The sequence below is a fragment of the Erythrolamprus reginae genome, chromosome 10 (assembly GCF_031021105.1).
Source record: "Erythrolamprus reginae isolate rEryReg1 chromosome 10, rEryReg1.hap1, whole genome shotgun sequence".
Lineage (NCBI taxonomy): Eukaryota > Metazoa > Chordata > Lepidosauria > Squamata > Dipsadidae > Erythrolamprus > Erythrolamprus reginae.
Window position 1 is genome coordinate 22033914 of NC_091959.1, and position 26824 is coordinate 22060737.

General features: G+C 40.4%; 1 protein-coding gene across 5 annotated transcripts in view; it reads right to left on the reverse strand.

The window, feature by feature from the left end:
* The window catches only part of NTRK3 (neurotrophic receptor tyrosine kinase 3), a 511401-nt gene that overhangs the window by 153230 nt on the left and 331347 nt on the right, over window positions 1-26824 (reverse strand). For all 5 annotated transcript variants that reach the window (XM_070761940.1, XM_070761941.1, XM_070761939.1 and 2 more), the window contains one exon: window positions 24687-24875. In XM_070761940.1, the coding sequence (XP_070618041.1) occupies window positions 24687-24875 (189 nt within the window). The remainder of the gene's footprint in view (window positions 1-24686; window positions 24876-26824) is intronic.

The window sequence follows — 26824 nt, forward strand, 5'->3', positions numbered from 1 at the left end:
GTTCGCCATCACTGCCGTAGGGTCTTGATGTTTCTAATTGTCAAGTGAAGACATTCCATTTTCATGCCGTATGGAGAGTGTTGCATTCTCTACTTTTCCACAGAAAGGTTGCTAGCTTTGTAGCTGTTTCCTGTTGCCCGCTTTATTTGCTGTTATTATTATTTTTTATTCTGTAATCATGACTTGATTTTGACCTTTATTTCACATTCTTCCTCGAGTATATTTGATGGGAAGGAAGTATGGAAATGGGATAAACAAAATTAGAATCAAGAAGATTCTTCAAAGTGCCTTGAAGTGTGCGTGTGAGAGAGGAATCAGGTAAGTATTTGAATAGAATATATGCAATGTGAATTATTACAATTGTGTTCAAAAGCATCCGGCTTTGTCCTTATCTATGTGGTTGTGACTTGCCAGCAAGCCCCCAAACCAGGGTATGCTAAATAAACAACAAAGAGCTCCAATAGAAACCAAAGGGTATGCTTGTTTTGTTGTTCACAATGTCAAACAAGGATAAGTTGACCTAATTATTTTGTTTATGTCATTATTACGATGATTATTTACCAAATTCCAAAATTATAAGAGCCAGTATGGTCTAGTGGTTAAGGCACCAGGCTAGAAAGTGGGAGACTGTGAGTTCAAGTCCTGCCTTAGTCATGAAAGCCTTGGACTGATGGATATGTTCACCAACTTGAGTTATTTGTAAAAATAATAAAGGCATGATATAAACAAGTAAAATCATAATAATTTCTTCACAAACAAAGGGGGAAATTATTTGAAACAACTACAACAACAACAAAAATAAATGCAGAAGGAAGCAATTCTGAAAACGGGTAATTCATATGTATAGACAGTATCCAGATTTCAGTTACTTTGTCATCTACTTAGAGATGGGTTCCTCCAGGTTCGAAGCGGTTCGCCCAAACTGATAGCAAACCGCTGGTGATGTCATGATGACATCATGGAACCGGATCGGTCAGTGCTGGTCTGTGGCCACTGCCCTCTTTTTTTCTTTTTAAAAAATCTGATTTTTTTCCATTTTTTTTCTTCTGCGCATGCGCAGAAGCCACATTTTCAGCACTGCACATATGTCAAACTTGTTTTCAGCTTTTTAAAAAAATATTATATTGTTTTGCACTGTGCGTGAACGCATGCATATATGCGTGAAGCACATGCATGCTCATGAGGTGCAGCCATGCAGCATGGGAGGAAGCAAACTGGCAGCGAAGTAAGTTAGAACCAGTGGTGGGCTGCAGCTGTTGCACTCAGGTGCTCCGTCCCAGTAGAAAATTCTGGGATGCATGCACAGCTGTGTGCCCCTGACACGCCCTTCTGTGAGATTGGGCTTCAAGCGAAATTTCATTCAAGGATGCATGCGAGAGTGAGATTTTGGCAATTTTCATGGATTTTTTGCTTCTGCACATGCGTGAAAGCAAAAATATCGGTGAAAATCGCTGAAATCTCGCTTTCACATGTGCAGAAGCTAAATCTTACGCCGACAGGCACGAGCGTGCCCGCAAAGGCCACAGAGGGCTCACCGGTAGAAGGTAAGACAAGCAGCCTCTCACTGGTTAGAACCCATCTCTGCTTCCACTACAATTCCACTTCTATGCCGCCCTGCGTCCTTCCGAATTGGGCGGCATAGAAATTGAATTAAATAATAAATAAATAAATAAATAAATAATACATATAGAACCTTATATTTAATGGCTACCAAGCACATAGTTATAAAGATAAATTAATCAGCAAATTCTTTTAATTTCTTTATAAATTGGATAGAAAGCCCTTGACCTTTCAAGAAAAAAAAACACACCCAAGAACATACTGAGAGTAAAATGAGACTTATAGGCAGAAGATCATTTCCTCCTACAGCCTGGAGGAGTTGGCTTCATTCATCAGAATCATCCATCTGGCTCTCTGGCCTTGAGATCCCCTTATTGTGTGAGGAGAAAAGGAGCCGTAATAGGAAGGAATCAAAGCTGAACTAAGGTCTGGGGGAAGTGAATGGCTGCAAAAAAAATTTACTACCACATGGTGGGCGTGGCTTATTCTGTGGGTGTGGTTTGCCAGCCATGTGATCAGGTGGGAGTAGCTTGAAGATCATGTGACATGGGGGTGGTTTAAAGCTCATGTGACTGGCTTAAAGGTGGCCAACTTGACATCACTCATATCAAGGGTTAGGGTTAGGGTGCCTGGCCTCTCCTCATCTCAAAGAGCTACAGTTTCACGATCTATTTACTGTGACTGAACATCCAAAATATACTATTTAATTTTATGTATATATGCCACACAGGCACACAAAAATATGCACTATCTACTACATAAACTGTATGTGTATGTACACATATTTTATTTATTTATTTATTTATTTATTTATTTATTAGATTTGTATGCCACCCCGTAGACTCACATATATACGCACAAACAGTTCTTCTAAAATTATACACATTCAACCTTCATTTACTGAGATAGGAAAAACATACCCAGAGCCCAGAAGGGAAAAAAAGAAAAAAAAAATCAAAATTTTTGTACCGGTTCTGCATACCTGACCAAAATTTTTCTACCGATTCTGCGTACCTGATGGTACCTGTAGGAGCCCAGCACTGCCTAGGAGGGTTTCATTTGTAAATAATACAATACAGTGGTCCCTCGATCATCGCGAGGGTTCCGTTCCAGGACCCCTCGCGATGATCGATTTTTCGCGAAGTAGCGGTGCGGAAGTAAAAACACCATCTGCGCATGCGCAGATGGTGTTTTTACTTCCACCGCAGCAGCGAGGAGCCGAAGATTGGGGTTTCCCCGCCGCCTCGCTGCTGCCGCTTATCCGCGCGCGCGCCGCCGGGGCTTCCCCCACCCACCCGGTTAGTGTTGTTGCTTCCCAGCTGGGAAGCGGGCCTCGCGCGCGCGCCGCCGGGGCTTCCCCCACCCACCCGGTTGGTGTTGTTGCTTCCCAGCTGGGAAGCGGGCCTCGCGCGCGCGCCGCAGGGGCTTCCCCCACCCACCCGGTTAGTGTTGTTGCTTCCCAGCTGGGAAGCGGGCCTCGCGCGCGCGCCGCCGGGGCTTCCCCCACCCACCCGGTTGGTGTTGTTGCTTCCCAGCTGGGAAGCGGGCCTCGCGCGCGCGCCGCAGGGGCTTCCCCCACCCACACGGTTAGTGTTGTTGCTTCCCAGCTGGGAAGCGGGCCTCGCGTGCGCGCCGCCGGGGCTTCCCCCACCCACCCGGTTGGTGTTGTTGCTTCCCAGCTGGGAAGCGGGCCTCGCGCGCGCGCCGCCGGGGCTTCCCCCACCCACCCGGTTGGTGTTGTTGCTTCCCAGCTGGGAAGCGGGCCTCGCGCGCGCGCCGCAGGGGCTTCCCCCACCCACCCGGTTAGTGTTGTTGCTTCCCAGCTGGGAAGCGGGCCTCGCGCGCGCGCCGCCGGGGCTTCCCCCACCCACCCGGTTAGTGTTGTTGCTTCCCAGCTGGGAAGCGGGCCACGCGCGCGCGCCGCCGGGGCTTCCCCCACCCACCCGGTTGGTGTTGTTGCTTCCCAGCTGGGAAGCGGGCCCCGCGCGCGCGCCCACGCCTTTGCTCGCGCCACTTACCGGGGCAAGAGGGGGAAGACCCAGGGGAAGCCGCTCAGCCCGGTGGGGAAACTCCACCATCTACGCATGCGTGGCCATAGAAAAAAAAGGCCACGCATGCGCAGATGGTGTTGTTTACTTCCGGGTTGAAAACTCGCGATATAGCGTTTAGCGAACATCGAGATCGCGAAACTCGAGGGATCACTGTATGTCCAAGTGGCAGAATTCTTGCCCATGTAGAAGACTCCAATCCTACATGTGTATAACCAGATTGGCATTCTATAAATTCATGATGATTTGGCTGTTTTCCACCAAGGTGTTAATGGAAGACATTAATTATAGTATTATAATAATTCATATTGTGTTCTGGTACCATTTTATACTGATTTGCATTAACATAACAGGATTTTGTATGCATTATTTTTCAGCCAGACAGAATAATTTGTTTAAGATGGGCAACCACAATACATTTTCTAAATAGATAAGGTTTTCTAAATAAAACCACCTAATTATTATCATGCTATAATCCAACCTTAGTTTTCCTAGAAGTAGATTATCTGGTTTTCAGAGGGCAAAGCATAATGTTACATAGCCTAATCTTTAAATAGGTTTGCATTGATTGACAAGAAAATCAGATAGCAGTACATGAAACGTGACCCTCAGTAATTGATTAAGCCATTAAAGCCCCGTAGTGGACATACCATGTATAGTATCTGTACTCTGAATAAGAGAAGCAAGGAAGATTGTTTAAAGGCAGCGGTCAGAGAAGAAAATCAACAACAGGGGTTCAAAAACCCCACTGCTTTGAATGTAGAAATGGCACATTTCTAACTACAGGCAGTCCCCGACTTACAACAGTGACCATTCAAAGTTACAATGATACTGAAAAAAGCGATTCATTCACACTTATGGCTGCCTCAGTGTCAAGCCGGTCACCTGGGCATTGCTCCTTGAAAGCGGCTGGCAAAGAATGCATGTGCAAAAATTTGTACTTCCAATGCGATGTGAACCCGTAGGAAAGGTAAGTGGAATACATACACACACACACACACTTATGATTCCCCTTTTATGATCTTCTGACAAGCAAAGTCAGTGAGGAAGTTATTTTAGATTTAAATTTACAGCCCCCTCTAAGTGGTTTACAGAGAGTAAGCCTATTGACCCCAACAATGTGGGTCCTCATTTTACCAACCTCAGAAGGATGGAAGGCTGAGTCAACCTTGAGCCTACTGAGATTCGATCTGCCAAACTACTGGCAGCTGGTGATCAGCAGAAGTAGCTTGCAGTAATGCACTCTAACCACTGCACCACCAAGGCTCTATTCTTTCAACAACCGTTTTTATTTATTTATTTATTTTATTTATTTATTTTGTCCAATACAGAATACATATTGAAGAGGATAGACATGAAGTATTATATATAAAGAAAAGATATAAAAGTAGAGGAGAAGATATATGAAAGGAAGAAAAGATATATGATATATGAGATAAGGAGGGACAATTGGACAGGGGACGAAAGGCAGGCGAGTGCCCTTATGCACGCCCCTTACTGACCTCTTAGGAACCTGGAGATAACTGTTGATAACTGTTATAACTCACCACTGAGTTATATTCCTTCAACAACGGTGTTACTAATATTACAGAGGTCTTCAGAGTGATGTTTTTGCTTGAAGAGCCATTGTAAAAAGTAGCAGCGTTTTGAAGATCTGAAAACCCTAACAGTCCTAAGCACTTTGGCTTAGCAGGTAAATAGCCTGAACGCATGCAGATATGTGAGCTGTTGCTTCCTAGGTGAGATAGGCACACGCCATGGGAAGCACAATTTTGCTCATCGTAGTTTTCTGCATCACCCAAAATTGCCTAGCTTTACACAGTGCGCTAAAGTTACAAATCGCTAGTAGGTGTTTTAATGTTATATGGTATAGCACATGATAACAGTAACACAATTGTTATATACTCTGTATCTGAAAAATCCTATGAAGCCCACAATAGAGGAATAGTTAACAAAGAGGACAGAATTGCAACGGTGGCCAAATTAATGGCTCTCACAAGAGAGAAAATCACTGAAGGAATTCTTTATAATTGGAAGCCCTTTGGGGACATTCTGCAGGAAATGGAGAGGGGGGGGGATCAAATTTTGACACACGGATTTGATGTTAAAATTTAAAATGGGCATTTTTTTAAAAAAAAGTTCATTTTTCTTTTGAAGGGGCCAAATGGACATTTAATAATAATCTTAAAGTAAGAGTTGAATGTTAGCAGTCTTTATATCCTTGGAAGAGAAGTTAGAAATCTTTTTTTGTATGTATTTGTGATTACTCCCCCACCCCTTCATACCTTCTCACATTTTTACATTTCTCTTGACTGATACTTTATGACCATGCTTTATAATATAGTATATTTATTTCTATAGCAATCCATCTCAGACAATGATTCTGGGTGGCTTACAACTTTTTGGTTTCTTTTCTTTTCTAAGACACCCTCCACACAGTTGCAACATGGCACGCCACATAAACAGTGTAAAAGTAAATAGTAATGAGCAATCCTGTCACACTCAACTTCATGGTTTAATTAGAGACCAGGAAGAGATTATACAGGAGTTGGACATGTCTGTCTCCATCTCCTAATTTTAACTGGAGGGGAAAAAGAAATCCCTGCTCTATCTATGTAATACTGCATTGACATTACAATGTAATGCAATGCAAATGTCAACTTGAAAAGCATCCCTGCCTGCTCTCGAATTGCCATGGGCCAGGGGGAATGGGAAACCAGTGAAACGGACATGGCAGCCAAAGACAGAGGCACATTCCATGCTTATCTCTCTCAAGGCTGTGTCCAAGGGTTACCCACAGCAGCAGAGGGGAGTGACCTCTACAGCCCACCAAAGTTTCTCTGTGGCTAATGTGATTGAAGACACACTCTGGGGGGTGGGGGAGTCATAATTGGAGCATAACTTACGTAGGGTCAGAGCTGGCTTCACTTGGGATGTGTGGATGTGAAGCTCCTAATAAATAACTGGATTTCATTTGAAGCTTGGCTCGAGGCTTGTGATTTAATTAGGGCCTCGGAACCCTGACAGCAATATTGAAATCCTTTGTTTTATTGTCAAAAGGAGTTGGGTGCAATAGGAAACAAGTGCTAACTATGGTTCTGACCAATGATGGGGTTCCAAAAATTTTATCGCCACACTGTGGACATGGCTTATTTTCTGGGTGTGGGTTGATGGTCAGGTGACCGGGTAAAAGTAGAAGTGGCTTGCCGGCCATGTGACCAGGTGGGAGTGGCTTGACAATCATGTGACTGGGTGGGAGTGGCTTGCCAACCAAGATAAGTTTTCAAATAGGTGCAGTTGGTTAAGTCACATTATTTGAATAGCCACAAAAAGGACAAATGATAGACAACATAATTTGTTGAGGAGCCCAGTAACATTTTAAGGTTTTGTACTGAACCCATAAGGTTTAGTATGATAACAGATTAGGCAAGTAGCTCAATTTTCTTTAATAGCTATAAAAGTTCAGTTCTAGATAACGATTAAAATGATTAAAGTGTTTATGGGTAAAACGTACTATTGAATTATTTCCCATTTTAAAAGTAATTAAGGATCATACTAAGGTACTAGAGAAGGAATGACAATTAAAACAACTGATCAAGTATTCAATAAATAGTGCATAAACTTAATGCCTCCACTGTGTCCCGTCCCCCCGGTAGGGGCAGAGGCCCATTACTGGTTCTGACACTCCATCATTGGATATATTTTTAAAAAGATGAGACAGTGCAGGGTCTCCTACTTGAGCAAGGGGTTGGACTAGAAGACCCCCAAGATCCATTCCAACTCTATTATTTTATGTACCTAAGACCAGGACAAGTGAACAGCAGGGCCAATCTTTCCTTTTAAAACTGTTAAATGGGTGCTCCTGAAATCATCTGAAACCATCTTTTCTAGCTGATAAAGAGTCAAGGTATGTCAGAAAGTGTTGGGGTAACAACAGCATAATCCTAGAGGTGTCTACATAATGGCAAGCCAATTTACAGTGCAATCCTAAACAAGGGGAGTGGATCAAAAATTAAGTTGGATTACCAGAAATGTTCAGAATGGGATGTGTGTGTCCCTTTGTTCTCCAAAAGATTCAACAAGAAAGCATGTTCCAGTCATACAAATGTTCATGTGCTGTGAAGAGCTAGTTGTAGGTTATTTCCCTTGTTGATTCAATTCATCAAATCAACTTGAAGTGAATCATTGAATCTAAAAAAAAAGTTTTTAATTAGTTCTTTGCATGGTGCCAAAGACTATTCAATGAATGGAATCATTTAATTCAGAAACATGATCCAAATCAATAATCTGATTCAAAATGTTCATTTGGTCCAGAGATTTGATGGTGTGAAACTTCGTGAGATGTTTAGGAATGAGAAAATAGCAATCGCTAAGAAAAACAAATATGTACCATAGAACAATGATTATTTGAACAAAATATTAATGAATCCATTTTGAGTATTTAGACAATTCTTTCTAAGGAAGAGGGAAACGTTTTCCAAAAATTTTATCCTCAGTTCCAAAACTATCAAATACCACTGTGACTCATACAGTAGCAGATTATACAGAAACAGTTGACAATAGTTTTGACAGCTTTAATTAATAACCTAAATTACTAAATCAAATTAACACCTCGGGTGTAACACTACACACACCATTGCTTGGAACTGTGCACAATTTTAAATGACCAGATGAAGGCAGGAGGAAAAATACGATCAAAATGTGAATAATTCTTTTGCCAATGATACATCCAAAAGCATAAAATGATGGAGTAGCACATTAATGCTCACTCTCCCCTGATGTATCCATATCTCCACAAGCAACAAGTTATTCCATTGCTGGAGTTTATATTTGTCCTAAGCTAGTGAAGGATCATTATTAGTCCTTGTCATTGGAGATCAATGTGTTAGACAAGTATTGTTGTTACTGAGATAAGCCTCTGTTATTCATAAGGCAGAAATCTATTGAGAAGATTATTCATAAAAATATGGACGCCACAAAAATATTATCCCTTAAAACTAAGATAAAATGTAAAATTCACAATATCTAGCTTGATAGTCTCACAGGGAATAAGACTCAAATAATTATCTAAGGAACTTTTGCTCCATCCATTGAAGAAAAGTTTCCAAATATATGGTACTACACTCTCAAAATTCTTCAGAGTTTTTTTCTGAGAATCCTGGGAGTTACAGTTCTCATGCCTGGAGTTTGCCCAAATTTGATAAGGCTACATTATTCCTAAACCAATTTATTGTGGATATAAGATAACAAGGAAGTTGTCAGATTCATAAACAGGCCAATGTGAAAGACTGAGGTTGTAGGTCCAACCAGAGGTCTTCAAACATGGCAACTTTAAGACTTGTGGATTTCAACTCAGCTTAGCTGGCTGGAGAATTCTGGGAGTTGAAGTCCACAAGTCTTAAAGTTGCCATGTTTGAGTACCTCTGTTCCAAACCATCACTTTATGTAAAATTACACTGCATCACAGATTTCTGGTATCAATTGCATCAATATTATCAACTCACTGCCCACCCACCCTACATACATGCCACTAAACAACACATATTAAAAATACAGATATAAAAGTTCTGCTAGATCAGGTCAAAGAGCTAATCCAATTTTCCATTAAGGATCAGTGGGAAATCCATGAGACACTGAGACAAAGAACAACCTCCCACCATTGCTTCAAGGAATTGCAGGCATATAACACTTGGTGTATCCATGCCCTACAATTATTCATAGCATATGATCTTCTTTGAAGGATCTTGCATGGTAGCCTATTTCAACCTTCATTTGGCCTTAAGATTCATGTGTGTGTTTGTCTATCTCTATCTCTCTATCTCTCTATCTATCTATCTATCTCTCTATCTATCTATCTCTTATATTCTGACCAACACACAAAATTCTCTGTGTTGTATTCTGTATTCTGATGATGTCACTTAGTTTGGGTAATGAAACATCTGCAAGCAAGCAAGCACCAAGGACCCATAATTTCAACCCTAAGCTACAAATACAGTGAACCCTCTATTATCGCGAGGGTTCCGTTCCAAGACCCCTCGCGATAATCGATTTTTCGGGATGTAGTGGTGCGGAAGTAAAAACACCATCTGCGCATGCACGCCCCTTTTTCCATGGCCGCGCATGCGCAGATGGTGTTTTTACTTCCGCACCTGGGAAGACCCAGCAGCTGAGGAGCCGCCTGCCTGCCCGCTTGTCCGCCGCTTGTCCGCCCGCCGCTTGTCCGCCCGCCGCTTGTCCGCCCGCCGCTTGTCCGCCCACCGCTTGTCCGTCGCTTTTCCGCCCGCCGCTTGTCCGCTTTTCCGTCCGCCGCTTGTCCGCTTTTCCGTCCGCCGCTTGTCCACCGCTTGTCCGGCCGCCGCTTTTCCGCCGCTTGTCCGCTTGTCCGCCCGCCGCAGCTGATCTGCTCGGCAGCGCAGTAGCAGCGAGGAGCCGAAGATGGGGTTTCCCCGTTGCCCACGCAAAGGGGAAACCCCATCTTCGGCTCCTCGCTGCTACTGCGCTGCCGAGCAGATCAGCTGCTGGGCGGCCGAAGGAACCTTCCCTGGGTGCCGCCCGCCGCTCGAGAGCAAGAGGGGGAGAGATAGAGAAAGAGAGAGAAGGAAAGAAAGAGATGAGAGAGGGAGGAAGAGAGTGTGAGAGAGGAAGAAGCAAGATAGAGAAAGAGAGAGAGAAAGAAAGATGAGAAAGGAAGGGAGTGACGTCATCGGGTGGAAAAATCGCGATATAGCGTTTTGCAAAGATCGAGATCGCGAAACTCGAGGGATCACTGTATTCTTCTTTATTGGTAAAATTATATTTTTCTAGTTTTCTCCACACTCAGGTAACAGTTCTGCTCTCTGTAGGGATGTTCCATCCAACTCTTCACAATCTCCCATAAATTACATGGCAGTGATGTAGGATGACTGATACTTTTAATACAAGGAGACTGTCATTTATTTATTAACTTGCAATGGGTTCCAGAGGCAAGGACTGGTACATTATAAATCAACCTCATTCTTGACTATTAAAAATTCATCCAATTCATAATGTAGGATGGTAGTAATTTCTTTATTAATCTTGCATAGGAGGATTTTTCTCTGCCCCCCCCTCCTATTAACCTCCACCTGTTTTCCTTTGCTTATCAAGTAGGAAGACCTTGGAATGAAGTAATCTTCCACAATACTTACCTACCAAGAAAACTCTTTTATGGCCTGACTGACACTTATTAGTGCCTTCTGAAAAACATTTTCACAGCAATCTTTCTGTTCTGGGAATCTGAAACAACTGCCATTAAGTAGGAAACTGGGACTTACAGAACAGAATCTTCATGTTTAGTTTAAGTTTAAGTTTAATCAGATTTGTATGCCGCCCCTCTCCGCATGCATGACCATAATTTTATTTAAAAATGTTACAAGGGAAAGGGCAAAGTAAAAAAGAAAAAGCAGAAGGAACAGAGGAAGAGGCAAAAGTTCTAAACTTGTATAGTCTAGAAATATACATCGGCTCCTGCCTATCTTAGAAATGTTTACTAATACTGATTCACTTTATTTACCATCACTTCCTCCATCCTTACTCGCCAAACCCAGCAGAGGTGTTAAACTGTTGTTCATAAAATTCCTTCTTAGAATTACAGTTTCCTTAAACAAATTCACCAATGATTCACCAATAAACAAAGACAAAATAATAGGGTGTAATTCTAACAAAGACAGGGGGGGGGGGGGGGAAAGAGGGTGAAAATTTATGATGCATAAGTGCACCGCTGTGCCTACTGTCCCATTGTCCTCTCTTATTGTTACTTTTTACTTATGTTATGATTATACAAACTATTACTATTTTATACATGTTTGACAAATAAATAAAATAAATAAATAAATAAAATATAGGGAATCCCCGTTATTGTCCTCTTACAAGGGGAAGGAAAGGGAGGGAAAGGAAACAGAATAGTAGTTATATGAAAATACATATTAAAAATATCCATTGTAAGACAAAGTACAGAATGTTCAAATTAAAAGAAATAAAACTTTATTAGGATAATAAACCAGCATAAGCAGATAGGGAACTGGTACTGGTAGTCCTTCCCCCTAGGCCATTACAAGTTATGCATGGTATGTTTGTGTGTATGTTTGGTTTTATAATAAGGGTTTTTAGTTGTTTTATTAATTGGATTGTTACATGTTGTTTTTTATCATTGTTGTTAGCCGCCCCGAGTCTATGGAGAGGGGCGGCATGCAAATCCAATAAATAATAATAAATAATAACTTAACAACAATTTGCTTATTGATTGTTCTAAATTACGACACTGAAGAAGTGATTTATTGACCATTTTTTACATGACTATTGTAGCACCCTTATGGTTGTACAGTCAAAATTCAGATGCTTGCCAAAATGCCTCATATCCCAGGGCCACGTGATCTTGTTTTGTGAGCTTCTGATGAGCAAAGTCCATGGGGGAGCCAGATTTGCTTAACTATCAAGTTACTCACTTTATAAGTGTTACATGATTTGCTTAATGACTCTGGCTAAAAAAATCATAAAGTGGGGCAAAACTCATTTAAACAAATGTTTAACTTAGCAACATTAATTTTGGGTTCAGTGGACATAAGTCAAGGATTTGCTATACTGAAAACAAGCTAGTTGGATACATGCTATGCTATGCTATTCCATTACTATTTATTATTATTATATTACTATTACATACGCACACACACACACACATCCATATATTCAGTATGGATTTACTGCAAATGCTGGTTTATATCCAAAGGACAAAGATATAAATCCCCTACCACTACCACAGACATACAGTGTTGAAAACCTACAATGCAGCTACATCATGATTTCAATATCTTCCTTTTTACTACTTTACAGATGATGCTACTTTATTTTTCCACAGTGCTCACCGGTATTACGAGTGCTAACATAATGTTTATTCAATAATACCTTTGACTGAATTTATGACAGATCCAATACATTCCTGCCCATCCAGAATATAAGTATGTGAGCAATAGTGATGTGAGTGGAGTCTTATTCTTGGCAGCGCATCAACTATGATCAAAATGAACCCCAACTGTGGACTGTGGTTATACAATCTCCTCCAGGAGAATTTTCCCTTAGTTGCCATTTTCTTATTACCAATATGTACCCAAGAGTCTCTACTAGTCATTTGGGTTAAAACTGCATAAAAACTGCAGGGCAGTTGCTCTTTAATTTCCCCAGAATGCTCTCCAGCAATCCTATGTCAAGATCATAGTGGGAGATAAGATTAAAAGTCATCCATGGGTGTCCCAAGCATCAATTATGAAGTTAAGTGTTAGCAGCACTGAAACTCCTGCCAATTGTGCTAGAACCTCTGATGTTGGCCAGAAAAACCAGCATTATCACAGGTGACCATACCATGGTGGCACAGTGCTTGGAATGCAGTATTGCAGTCTAATTCTGCCAATTGCCAGCAGTTCAATTTTCACCAGGTCAAGGTTATCTTGGCCTCCCATCTTCCAAGGTTGGTAAAATTAGGTCCCAGATTGTTGGAGGCAATATGTTGACCATGTAAACCTCTTAGAGAGGGCTGTAATGCTCTATGAAGCAGTATATAAATTTAAGCGCTATGGCTATTTATAGTGTGTCTTTAATTCTATGGAGAACAGTTTAATTTATATGCAGAACTTTCTCAAATGCTAGTCCATCAATATTTGAGAAATATTGGTTTGTTAATATATCAGAATTAAAGCCTTCTTCAGCACATTTCCAATCAGCTTGGCCAGTGAAAGTACATAATAATTCCAGAGAGCAAAAAGTCACTACACGTATCTTTTACTTTAGCTCCATTGATAAACTGGGTTTTATAAACAAACTTGATTTCAGGAAGTAAAAAGAAGACTGAAAATTCTAATGCAATTCTAATACATAATGTGAGTGGGAGAAAATTTCATTTGATTGTAAGTTTCAAGCCCACAAGTCTAATTCAGACGTCCTGAGAAATACACATATTTTTTTAAAAATCACCCTTTTCATTGCATACTGTGTATGAAAATTATAAACCTGTAAGGCATTCCCCACTCAAACATTGTATCCCAGTTAAACTGCTTAACAATGGTGCCCTGCAAAAATGGGGACAATAGGGAGATTTCAGTACAAAAAGATTCAGACTTAATCTTTTAAATAGGCAAACCAATGAAGAAACTTGATAAAATGGATTTGGGAAAATATTTAAGGAACAAACAAAGAAAGAAAGGGAATATCGGTAAATTAATTTGTCCATCCCAAATCATCCGGCAATGCATTTCCGAACAAATTATTTTGTGGAGATTTTCTTTTCCTCTGAAGTACTTTAAAAAGGGAGTGGATTAGCCTGTATTTACAGTTTTCTGTAATTATATTTAATTACTCAATTAGTGTGAATATGTATAATTACTAACATGGAATATGCAATTACACCAGGGCAACATGGAATAAATGAGATAATGAAAATGGCTGTTTGGGTGGATGTCTGCTCCACCCATATAGTGAACCTTGCATTGTTGCTAAGGGTTGAATGACAACAAAGGAGGCAGCCACACACCATGCTTTGTGAGTCACTGACACTCAGAAACATATACAAGCTAAGAATCTTAACCTCATTCTTCAATAGCTGATATGAAACAATAGGCTCCCCACTGTAATAAAATGAATTGTCACTGATTTGTGTGGGTGCAGGTCCCACAACCATATCTACTCCTAATGTTGCCATACAGGATTGCTGGGGAAAATAGCTATCATAAAGAAATAGATCAGGGGTCGACTAGGTTATTGGTTGAGGTTGGAGATTCCGAAGACCATAATTTGACCCTGAAAAACAGCAGGGCCAAATGCTTTGATGTATTTTGTAGCTTTCGAAATTAAAGATGGAGTCTAGGAAGATCTGGCCTTAAGAAACAAAGTGCTGTCCCAAAAGAGCTTTTTCAAAAAGCAACTGGACTTTCTTGGTTTTGCTTGAAGACATTTCACTTCTCATGCAAGAAGTTTTTTCAGAAGCGAAGAAGCTTCTTGGTTGAGAAGCAAAACGTCTTCAAGCAAAACTAAGAAAGTCCAGTTGCCTTTTGAAAAAGCACCTTTGGGACAACCATAGCCTGGATGACTGAGAATCTCCATAGACAGTCACCTTTATTGAAAAGGATGCAAAAACATACTAATGAAATGTAGTCATTTTGCTGTTGAATCTCATCACAGATAATGATGAGACTCAACGGTACTTTATAATTCAAAGATAAACCCTTAAGCTGATCCAGAAAAACTCTTTTCCATATTAACTTTTATTTTGTGCTTGGAATGTACTGCTGCCTTCGGTAGGAAATGTGTAGCCCATGAGTAGCAGAATTTGTCTAATTTGTGTCTAATTACACTTGGCCAGTTTGTGTCTAATTACACTTGGCCAAATAAAGCTTATTCTATTCTATTCTATTCCATTCCATTTTTTCTATTCTATTCTACTCCATTCCACTCCATTCTATCCTTCCATTCATTTTAGTACATATAACATTGACTTAAGCAGATGAACCATCTAAATTCTCTTTAAGAAGTTTGCTTCGCTTTTGGGGAGTTTTTATGAAATTGCATGAAAGAGGAATTCTTGGTTTGGTTTTTAAGTCCGGTGGTACACTTCCTTGGGTCCCTGATACATCATCTCATTTATTTTTCTCCCATGAATCAAAGTACATACATAATTCATTTTCCAAAAAAACTGTAATCTTCCGTTTCTCAGAAGATGGATGTCCCTGTGTTTTCTGAGCAAAGTTCTGTGAAGTTTGGGAGCAACGTTTGTCATTTTGCCTCTACTTTAGATGAGGTCCCGCATTCATCCTGCATTTCCACTTGGCCTTGAGAGAAGCCAGTGATGCAAATTCTATTTGGTATGCAGCACATATTAGAAAAAGAAAATCAGAGGCTCTGAGACAGATTCCTATTAGCCCATTTTGCCCTCCTTAGAGCAAGCTCCATCTCTGTCACCACAAAATAAATAGGGAAATCAAACACAGAGCCCAACAAAAATATTTGCAACTGCCCTGCAGCCTTTCCAGTGATCACTGGATTTGAAAGAAAAAACCCCCCACAACACTGATGGTTGCCACACCATGATGGATAAATATGGTGACAAACATTTGGGATCTAGGCGCTTCAATCATTTTACTGATTTTTTAAAAAAATGCCACTTATGTCCCAGTCAGTGCACTGATACCAAATAAATAGATCCATGTAACCCATATAGATTGGATCTGAATTTGTGTAGACAGGTAGTCCTTGACCTATGGCCACAATTGAGCCCCAAACATCTGGTATTAAGTGAGAAATGTATTAAGTGAATTTTTGACGCAATTTTGCCTCGATTGTAAAGTGAAACACTGCAGTCGATATGTTAGTAACCTGATTGTTAAATGAATATGGCTTCCCCATGGACGTGGTTTATCAGAAGATCGCAAAAGGCAATCATGTGATCTTGGGACGGTTAAACATACGGACCAGTTGCCAAGCATCTGAATTTTAATTACCTGATCATGGGGATGCTGGAAAGTAGCTATGAAAAACAGTCATAAGTCACTTTTTTCAGTGTCGTTATAACTTTGAGCGACCACTAAGCAAACTGCTGTAAGTCTAGCTGTATTTGAATTTGAAGAGTCATAGCTGACTTTGTCCAATGAATCCAACATCCTTTTTGCATCCTTTCTTGACAGCCCCCACCCTTACCCCAAAACCTCCATAATTAAACATACTATATTTTTCAGACTATAAGACCCATCAGAGTATAAGATGCAACTTCATTTTTGGAGAGGAAAATAAGAAAACAAAATTCTGTCTACCGGCATCCATCTGGTTAGCATCCTTAGCAAACAGGTATGTTAGCCTTGCAAATCTCCGTTTGAGAAGTTGTTTTTTCAGCCTTGCAAAGCTCCATTGTGAGAGGCTGTTTCAGCCTCCAAAAGTTCTGTTTGAGAGGCTGGGCAGAGCTACATTCGGTATATAAGACACACCCAGATTTTCACCTTCTTTTAGGGGAAAAAAGGTGTGTCTTGTATTCCAAAAAAATACAGTAACTCAGAACCCTCCTGCAGTAATTAAACCCAACCTTTGGGGGTGGGTTGTCAGAATCAGGTCACCAACCCAAACCAAAAACTGACACTACCTTGAAGAAGAGCTTAGATTCTTCAGTCTTTGTCAGTCAATAGGAGTGCTGATTTACCATCAGCTTATGAGGTACTTAGGAGCTGAGGACTTGACAGCACAAAGAAACAACAGCCAACAATTTAATAGCCGGCCATCAATATCCCAATCGAACAAATAAAAAGCCACACACAACCAGCATCACATAAATACTACGCATAGAATAGCCCAAAGCACACATTCTGGTAGAGAGAAGTTCCCTGAGGATGGGCTCCAGCAGAGGTTTTGGAGACAAAACCTCTGGTCCCGGTGACTGACCCAGATTGGAACTTAGATTATTCCTTGCAAGTGGAAGAAAAGACATGTTCATTAGCGTATAAAATGGCCGACTCATGGGAGGCAGCCAAAAGTTATTTTCTGCATCGTATCAGCTGTTGCACTCAACTTAAGTAAGCAATTCCATACAAAGATCTACAATATCATGTCCCCTCCTCTTTCTCCCGTAAAAGTGATAAGTGATGTTTGTTAGTATTGAAAGTGGCAAAAATCTGTATCACGCAGGTGTGCTATTAATAGTGCATTAAGGCTATAAAGTTCTCACTCCTCCTCCTTTTAGCTTAATTACGTGTACTGGCATGTCCTTCACCTGATGAAAGATTGTCTGTTAACTAGTTAACTAGATTTATTTGTTTGAGAATTTATGTGCCTGCTTGCTAATGTCTGGGCACCCTGTGTGCATGGTTGCAGCAATTCCAAACTGCAATACTGCTTGGCAATAGAAGCAAAGGAAGAATGAAAGGAAAGAGAAACTAAGAGGGGAAATAGCATTTCTCTTCCTAGCTAACCTTGACTCCAAAAAGAAGAAATGAACTAGATTCATACTTGGATGGAAGGCTGCCAAGAAATGTGAAAGCTAGATTGGAAAGTTCACAAAAAAACCTGCCAGAAGTAGAAAACTACTCTACTATAATAAAATAGTCAGATGTATGAAGTCTCTAGAAGGTGAACATAACTTGGAGTAAGGTTTCCCTATCTCTTCTTCACTTCTATCAACCTAAATATTATTATTATTATTAATAATAAAAAAGATAACTTTGTCTTTTACTATTATTCTATTTTGAATAGCTGCTGACAACACAATCTGGATAGTTGAAATTTGATCAATAAAATGATTAAGTTAAATATGGATAAATATAACATATTTATGGTACAATATGGATGGAATGGTAGATATCTGCTGTGAATGAACACATAAATATCCAAGCTTGTTAATTTTTGCAATAAACAACTTGTCCCTGGAAAAAAAACACATTTCTTTTTAGATTTTAATAACAATGCTCTTGATCTGAAGTCCAAAATACACATGGGCACACTTGTAATTAAATATCTACGAACAAAATATTTATCTATATATATATATATAAAAACTGGGCAGCAAATTCAATACATAATAGATACATAAATTGATCTCACTGGTTAATAATTGCACAGCAATTCTTGGGTGGGGGGGATAATTCTCTTTTAAAATAGTTGGGTGTATTTTTCAAGACAGAGGAAGATTTAATCTGCAAATACTGTAGCTGTCATTGTGACAGCTGAGCCTTCTTTGGAGGTTTCTATACATATTAACACCAACTGACAAGGCCAAACTGCATAAATGGTATGTATGCATGTGATTATGATTTTTTTATAATTAATGGGTTCTTTTCTAATACGAGGTTTTATAATTTTAGATATTATATTCAACTTCTTCCTATTGCTCTGTTTTTATTTATATTTGTATTTATATTATTATTGTAAGCCGCACTGAGTTCTTCAGGATTGGGCGGCATAGAAGATAGGTAGGTAGGTAGGTAGGTAGGTGTTGTGGTTAGCTCTGGCCCAGCTCCTGCCCCAAGGAATGTGGAGGTGGATGTGGGGGAGACATCCACATGCCGCAGGCCTGTTTTGCTCCCAGTAAAATCTGCCTATGAAGTCTCCTCTGACCAAGGAAGCATGAGTGACAGGGAAGATGGGAGTTTGGCAGACAGCCCAGGAGGAGATCAAGAATTAATGACACATCCACGCATGCGTAGACTGATGCATAGGAGACAACAACTGAACAAGAGAAAATGAGGCCACCTGTGGTTGGGTGGGGCTGCTGTAATTAGTGCTACAGATAAAAGTGCAGCCTGGTGTTTTAGCCTCATGGCAGTTTATCTGATTCATTGTTTCGTCAAGATCGTGGTTTTTGCTGTTCAAGATTGTGTGTGTAGACTCTCTGGACTTTAGAATTGGACTCCATTTCCCAGTTATTGGGTGAGCAATTGGACTGCATTTAACCTATGCCTTGTGTATACCAGAAAATCCCTTTGACATTTAAAAAGGGAGCTGTTTCTGTTTTTCTGTTTATAAAAACTTTTGGGTTTTCCTTTTATCGTGTGGTATGTGTCTTCCTGGACTAATTACCCTGTAATTATGGGCGGTTGAGAAACGGCGGCAGAACAGTAGGTAGGTAGGTAGGTAGGAAAGTAAGTAAGTAAGTAAGTAAGTAAGTAAGTAAGTAAGTAAGTAAGTAAGTAAGTAAATAAATAAATAAATAAATATTCACTACCTCAACTCCAAAACAATCTTGGGGGAGGGAACCTTTAATTTAGAAGCTAAGGCTAGCACCTGTGTGCAGAATATACTAGATTTGGTCCTCGCATCTTCTGCCCAAGATGCATTATGAGGTTAGAAAGCCTGGGAGGACTATCACCAAAACATGGTTGACAGCTATAATCCATATATAGATATAGCCAGATAAATCTGGGATGTGATGAAAACATTTGTTAAAAATCTATTCAGGGTTGCTACTGGTATGGATGAGGACGGCGCACCAGTGGTGAACGTTGCGCTGTGCTTGCAGCTTCTACTCCCTTGTGCATGCGCAGGAAGCAAAATCTTGTGAGGGGACATGTGCGTATGTGAGATTCCGGTGGTTTTTTGCTTCTGCACATGCACAGAAGCAAAGAAATTGCCAAAATCCCTCTTGCGTGCGCGTCCCCTCCTGAGATTTTGCTTCCTGCACATGCACAGAAGTAAAATATGCTGGGACGCACACATGCGCACAAAGGAGAACAGAAGCTGTTCGTGCAGCACACTGGTAGTGGCTGTATTAGGAATCCACCCTGCATGTGCTGTACTCTCTATACTTGATCCCAGGGGTGAAATCCTCTTAAGTTTGCTACCGGTTCACTTCATGCACATTTTGTGTGCGCATGCGTGCTGTGCTTGCATGTGTGCCGCAGGAACTACTGAGCAGTGCTGGAAAAGGAGCATTTTGAAGCCATCAGAATTTGCAAAGGTAAGTAAAACAGTGAGGGAGGTGAGATCAGCTGTGCGGTACAATTCTGATTAGCCAGAAAGGAGCTAATCTAGATTGCATGGCACAGCTGATCATTGCACAGCTAATCGTTGGATATACTGGTTCAGATATACTAGCAGTTCAGGAGAACCGCTCCGAACCGCTAGCATTTCATTTCTACCTGAACCAGATGGGGAAGCAAAACTCACCAACTAAACTAAGCAGCAGGGAAATTACATTCCTAGAGACAGAGAAGGGAAAAAAACAACCCCATCCTTCTGTTCTAGATATTTTGCTTGAATAACAAGCATCGTTAGCTAACCAGGAAACATAGCAACCTAGCCTGCAAGGCTGCCTAAGCAGCAATCAGTCACCCCGCTTGACAGCAATTTGGAGTCTATGTAACTCAGTGTCCTTGAACTCAATGAGATTTCTTTCCAAGTCATCCTAGTTCATTTTGGTTAACTCTGAGTTGCCTAGCCAAGAGTTCTACTTGTCACGTAGAAGACGCTGTCACAGCTCTACTACATTTTTTTTTCAATGAATTTATTTCAGGTTAGTGACCTTGGTAATAAAGCTGTTTGGCAATCACAACATCAGATCAAACGTACACATGTGGATTTTCAAATTTCATCATTTCAGATGCCTCCTTGGAAGAAGTTCAAGGCTTCCAGGGCCAACCGTATGATGATGTGGTTGAGCGTTTCATTTGCTATGCATTAATGCATCCTTTGCGATGATACTCAATGAAATCAAGTACTGTCCTGGATCATTTAGCTTGTCATAGGAAGCCAAGGAGGTGGGGAAGCATCAGCAACAGGTAATTTTCTCAACAAAAACAGCAACTGATGGAAGGGGAACAACTTAACTTTTCTTTTATGTACACTGAGGGCATGTGCACCAAGACAAATTCCTTGTGTGCCCAATCATATGCCAATAAATAATTCTATTCTATTCCAATATTCTATTTTCTATTCTACTCTACTCTGCATTCTATTCTATTCCATTCCATTCCATTCTATTCTTTATTCCAATATTCTATTTTCTATTCTATTCCTCTGAACTGGACATACAGTATAGAAAGCCCTACTTAAAATAAGGTTCAGTATTTGAAATTATCAAATGAATCAATGCTTCCCAATTCACGGAATACAACAAATTAGTTAAAATATACATACAAATGCTATTTCAGTAGCTGAGGGTTCACCATACAAGCATCTTATGGAATTATTGATTTCAATAGACAATAGAAATACAAATCCATGAGGGAAACATATCCTGCTAATTAGAGATATGCATTATGCCAGGCGCTTGGTCTGTTTTGTCGAGGGGCATGTACTGCACATGGTGTGGCCATGGTAAAGGAAATGGGTCTTTTCCTTAAGTCTTGCAGTTGCCATGTGGTTCCTTGGAAAATACACAGTTGAAGTAAGGTGTTGGCACTTGGCATGTGTGAAATTATGACAATCCTTGGAGAGGGGCGGCATATAAATCCAATTAAATAAATAAAATTTTTGCATTCCATTAGGGCCTCCTTAAACATACATTCATGTGGGAATGCATATTGATACAATTCCTTTAATGAAGCACTATTGAAGAGCAACAATTCACAATCTTTTCTTCACCACAAACCCCCTTTAAATACCTTTTTGGGGCCACGGGCCACCAAGACTTAACTCAAGATTCAAATCACAACATTTCTTCCAGCTTTTGTGGACCAGCTGTGAGGATACTGAAACTTCCCAGGGGTCCATGGACCCCCAAGGTGAGAACCACAAATCTAGTGTCCTGTTTCAGTTCTGAAGGGCTGCACAGCCATAAGATGCAATGCAAGAAGAGTGATACTCAAATGTCTTGGGTTTCCCAATTATAAAACGGCCTTGTTAAGAATTCAGGGAGGAAGCTGCCATTGGTTTTTTTTCAAACTTAGGTGTCTATAGCTACCTGAGAACAGCTGATAACATCAGGACCAAGAAAGTTGGCCACAGAAAAAGATTTTGAAGACCGCATCTGGTAGCAATTCATATGCTTCTGGCAGAACTATTTACACTGTTACATAAATGCAAATTGTAATGTATATCATGGACCTCAAACTGGTATAAGCAATATCCCTTCCAAATCAAAGAAGCTGGTATTGGTTGAATCATTGCATTTTTTGAAGAAATTCACAATTCTAATTGCTTTATTGCCCTTTGACTTCAGAGTTTAACTTGAGGAAATGCTTTAGTCCAACATACCTGCCAGAATTTACTGGTTTGCTAATAATCTAATCGTAGAAATAATGATTCCAGAAATTTTAGTTGGGCTCATAGAGTGGTTTATACTATGACAGTAATCCATCAGGTCAATCCACATCACTGCTGGAAACACAGGGTAGGCCTTGATAAACGCCATAAATTACAATATGCCAAAATGCCATAGCAGGCAGAAAACAATCCATAAAGAACATTCTCGGAACACCAAAAAAAGGGGCAGGAAGTCCAAATTCCACACACACACACACCCAAAAAAGGAAAGGAAAGCTATCTCCTCAGGTTTGATCAATGTCCAACTAAAATCTGTCTCCCCCCCCCTCTCCAAACTTCTTGGTGTGCAGACACACTGAACACAAATATGCCATAATAAAAGTTAAGGATTGGTACAATTAATTGTATGAAGCTCAATGTTGTCCCAGTGTGATGCATTTGCTTCAGGTTAACCTGTGACATTTTTCTTCTCCCTCTTCTCTTCTCAACTCCAAGTAACCTCAGAAACCCAAGTCCCCCAAACAGACCCCTCATTTATAACCCAAACTGAACTCGAATGGCAGCTTATTATTCATAATGGTTTAAAACCGTGCCAACTTAACTCCTTGTTCAAAACTTTTGGTTCTAAACTTTCCCCTCTTGTTTAAATATTATCACACTGGTCTTCAGGGATGTGCAAGGTGTATTTCATTAGCTGCATAAACTTTGTGGAATCTCTCCCTCCACAAGGTGGTTGCCAATTGGTGGAAGATGCATGAGGTTATTTCAGAAAGAAAAAAAAGTGGGTGATGATTCAAAACATCATCATCTTGGGGGAAAGGATGAAAATTGAAGACATGCACATCTGAAGACAATGGAACACCCTATTATAATTGCTAATTTACATTTGAAAGATTTAATAGATCAGTCTTTAGCACAGTGGTGATTATAATTCCGGCCTGCCAATTAAATCAACCGAGTCTGAAATCCTCCATGCACTTACCTGGCAGCAAATCCCATAACATTCTATTCGATTTACTTATGGACAGAGATGCTTAATGATCAGCCTTACTTTAGAAACACTGGCTGAGGCCAGGAGAACTTTTAATTTTATTTTTTTAAAAAATAAACAGCTCTCCAAGACAGTCTCCCAGGTCTCCCAGAGGCAAGCGTATGAATTTCTCAATCTTGGAGACTCCCATAAAATTCCCCCCTATTCTATCCGAAAGGATTCCCACATTGCAACTGCTTTTTTATGCCACGATCATGATTAGTAACAGGAAACACAAGACAACAGGAAGCAACATGGATATGAAGCACATGATATGGTTGGGAAAGAGGAGATGCACCTTTTCCATGTGGTTTGGTTTGGATCCCCTTTGGGAAACCTGCAAAGCGATTACATGGACTGTGATGTTTTAAACCGTTGTGGGAATGAGGACTCCTGATTAACTTGTAAGAATGAGTTAATACTCACTACGCTCTTTAGTTTACATAAAGAGATTCGCTTTCCATAAAAAGCATTTTGCCCTACGAGAATCAAGGCAGGAGCGAGAACTGAACCACTGGAGCTTAAAAAAAAAATCAGTAATGGGAGTCAGCTGGCTTCGTAAGAAAAGGCTTTGTAAACCTGATTTAGTTCCATTCAAAGAGAAATAAAATGCAGCAAAATAAAATATGGTGCCTTGCCTCAGAATAGAAGGAGGCCAATTTTTAGCAATATGCACACTGAATCCTTGCTTATTCAGGTGTGTTTGTTTTTGTGTTTTTAAAGAACAAAATCTTTGCCTATTGCAGACTATACTTCCAAATTTCCCCGAAGGATTTCAAATTGTACATTGGTGGCCTATACAATCAACTCTGATTTCAGTAGGCCTAGTGGTTCATTTTCTCATATTTTATAAAGATATTGCAGAGGAAAGGGGTTGTCGTGACCTCTGGATGGTTTATACTGTGTAATAGGACATATCTGCTACTATAAACATGGGGACATTGAAAAGAGAAAGATTTCTTGCTTCCTAGCATAATTTATATATTTATGTCATTCCTTAAATCTGGAGGTCTCTCACTGATTCATGTACTAAATTTGCCTTGCATTTTTCTTATATTACCTACACTCGGGATTGTATCAAAGGTTATCATGGAAGCCTTCGTTGTAAAGTTCTTTTTTGGAGGAGCTTCTACAAGGATAACAATGGATCTACAAGAATTTATTATTAGATGATGAATCGATCATGTCACCTTGCATAACAAATCCACAGATGTTATAATTTTAAGACCAAAAAATGTATATATTCTTCTGGTTTCTGGACCATACAAAGGCTATTATCTTTCCTCTCCAGTAAGATCTCCTCCTCTTGGTTTTCTTTAGTTTCCTATCTCCATCTTGACATATAAAAATAAAGTAAAATTACTTACATGTGTCTGGTTTATGGCAGTTGTGGCCTTGTCGGAAATACTGTGGGTTTTCAATAACGGGAATCCGGGTCATACCAATCACCACAGTGTCTGGGCCCGTGTCCAATGATGACGGTGTGGTGATGCCATGGTTGATGTGATGGAGAGGGCTGGCAGAATCCTCTTCGCCACTGATGACAGCCACAGGACCTAAAAACAAAGAGATATGCCGTTGTCATTATCATCATCGTCCTCAACATCCAAGTATTTTTCTTGCTGGAGCAACCATCTTCTTGTGTGATCAAACACAGCATCTGAAGCTAACTGGGCATTTGCCAAACAAAGAGATACATAAGAATACAGGAAATGGTTTTCTATCTAGGATATCCAGGATGGCGTCTGTCCAAGGTCTCTGATAAAACATTTTAGTATGCTAAGCATAATTATGTCCTTACAGTTAATGAAAAAATGTACCAGTCAACAAGAATTCTCATTCCATAGTTAAATATTTGTATAAATATGTTAACATTTTGGGATCAGATTGTATGTCACATTCTTTATAGACACTGTATTTAGCTAATGAATTTTCCGCAACCTGATATACAATTCCAAATTTCTTGCAAGAAGTACTTATGTGCTATAGGTTTTACACCCCTTGATCCATAGAAACGTAATTGTTATTACCTGCAAAGCAAAATTCTTATTATTATGACTAGAGTATGTGGCTCCTGCTACAACAGTGATAATATGTATAGGTGCATTAATTTATTGATGCTTTTTTTTTAAAGTATAATAAGGCTGTTAGCTTTCCAGAGCCTCCAGAAATAGGCAGCATACAAACCATTTAAAAACAGACAAACAATGTCTCAACTATGTCCCCATATTGATCGCATAAATGAACAAACAAACTAGATTTCTTAAGTTCTTAGATTCTATTTATTGACTCTCCCAGGTTCCTTCCCATCCACCATTGCTTCTTAGCCTAAATCAACTTTCACTCAGTTTTAACCCATCTTTGGCAGATCTCTACATTACTCCACTAATCTGTATCTTTCACCGTGTTTGGCAGAGGACCCTCAAATCAGCTTTTAGAAAAATTGATCTGATGAGCTTCTTTGTGAGACCACATGCATCACACACACACACACACACAAACGCAAACACACACGGATTATGTATAGTCACAAATCTGAAGAGGTTGAATAACCTCTTTTGAGAGAAACAAATTTTATTAAAAGGGATAAGCTCACTTCATCCGATGCATGTAACTTCTTACTTTAATATAGTTTGTTAGTCTAGAAAGATGCTGCAAGAGGTCTTTGATTTCTGGACAGCATATGGCTCTCCTCCTATTGCATTTGTTGCCATTGATCATTAAATGCAGAGCAGTTGCCCCTCCAAATACTTAAGCCTGCCTCAAATACAGTGACTTTCCTGAAATTTGCTTAGGAGTTTAAAACACCATACAGTAGTGATGGTGAACCTGTGGCACAGGTGCCACAGGTGGCGTACAGAACCATATCTACTGGCACATGAGCTGTTGCCCTAGCTCAGCTCCAACTTGCATGTGTGTGCACCAGCCAGCTGATTTTTGCCTCTCACAGAGGCTCTGGGAGGGTGTTTTTTGGCTTCCAGAGAGCCTCCAGTGGGATGAGGTAGGTCATTTTTGCCCTCCCCTGGCTCCAGGGAAGCCTTTGGAACCCGGGGAGGGTGAAACGTGAGCCTACTGGGGCCACCAGATGCGGGGGAACAGGCCGTTTCCAGCCTCCAGAGGGCCTATGGGGGGCGGGGAATGTGTTTTCGCACTCCCCAGGCATTGAATTATTGGGTGTAGACACTCGTGCATGTGTGATAGCATGCACACATGCTCTTTTGGCACCGGAGGGAAAAAACCTGTAGTATTACAAAATAACAGAAACGGACAGGACCTCAGAGATCCTCTAGATCAGTGTTTCCCAACCTTGGCAACTTGAAGATATCTGGACTTCAACTGCCAGAATTCCCCAGCCAGCATTCGCTGGCTGGGGAATTCTGGGAGTTGAAGTCCAAATGTCTTCAAGTTGCCAAGGTTTGGAAACACTGCTCTAGATGCTATACCCTTCTGGACAAACAGTTGTCCCGTCTCTTCTTGAAAACTTCAAGTGTTGAAGCACACACAG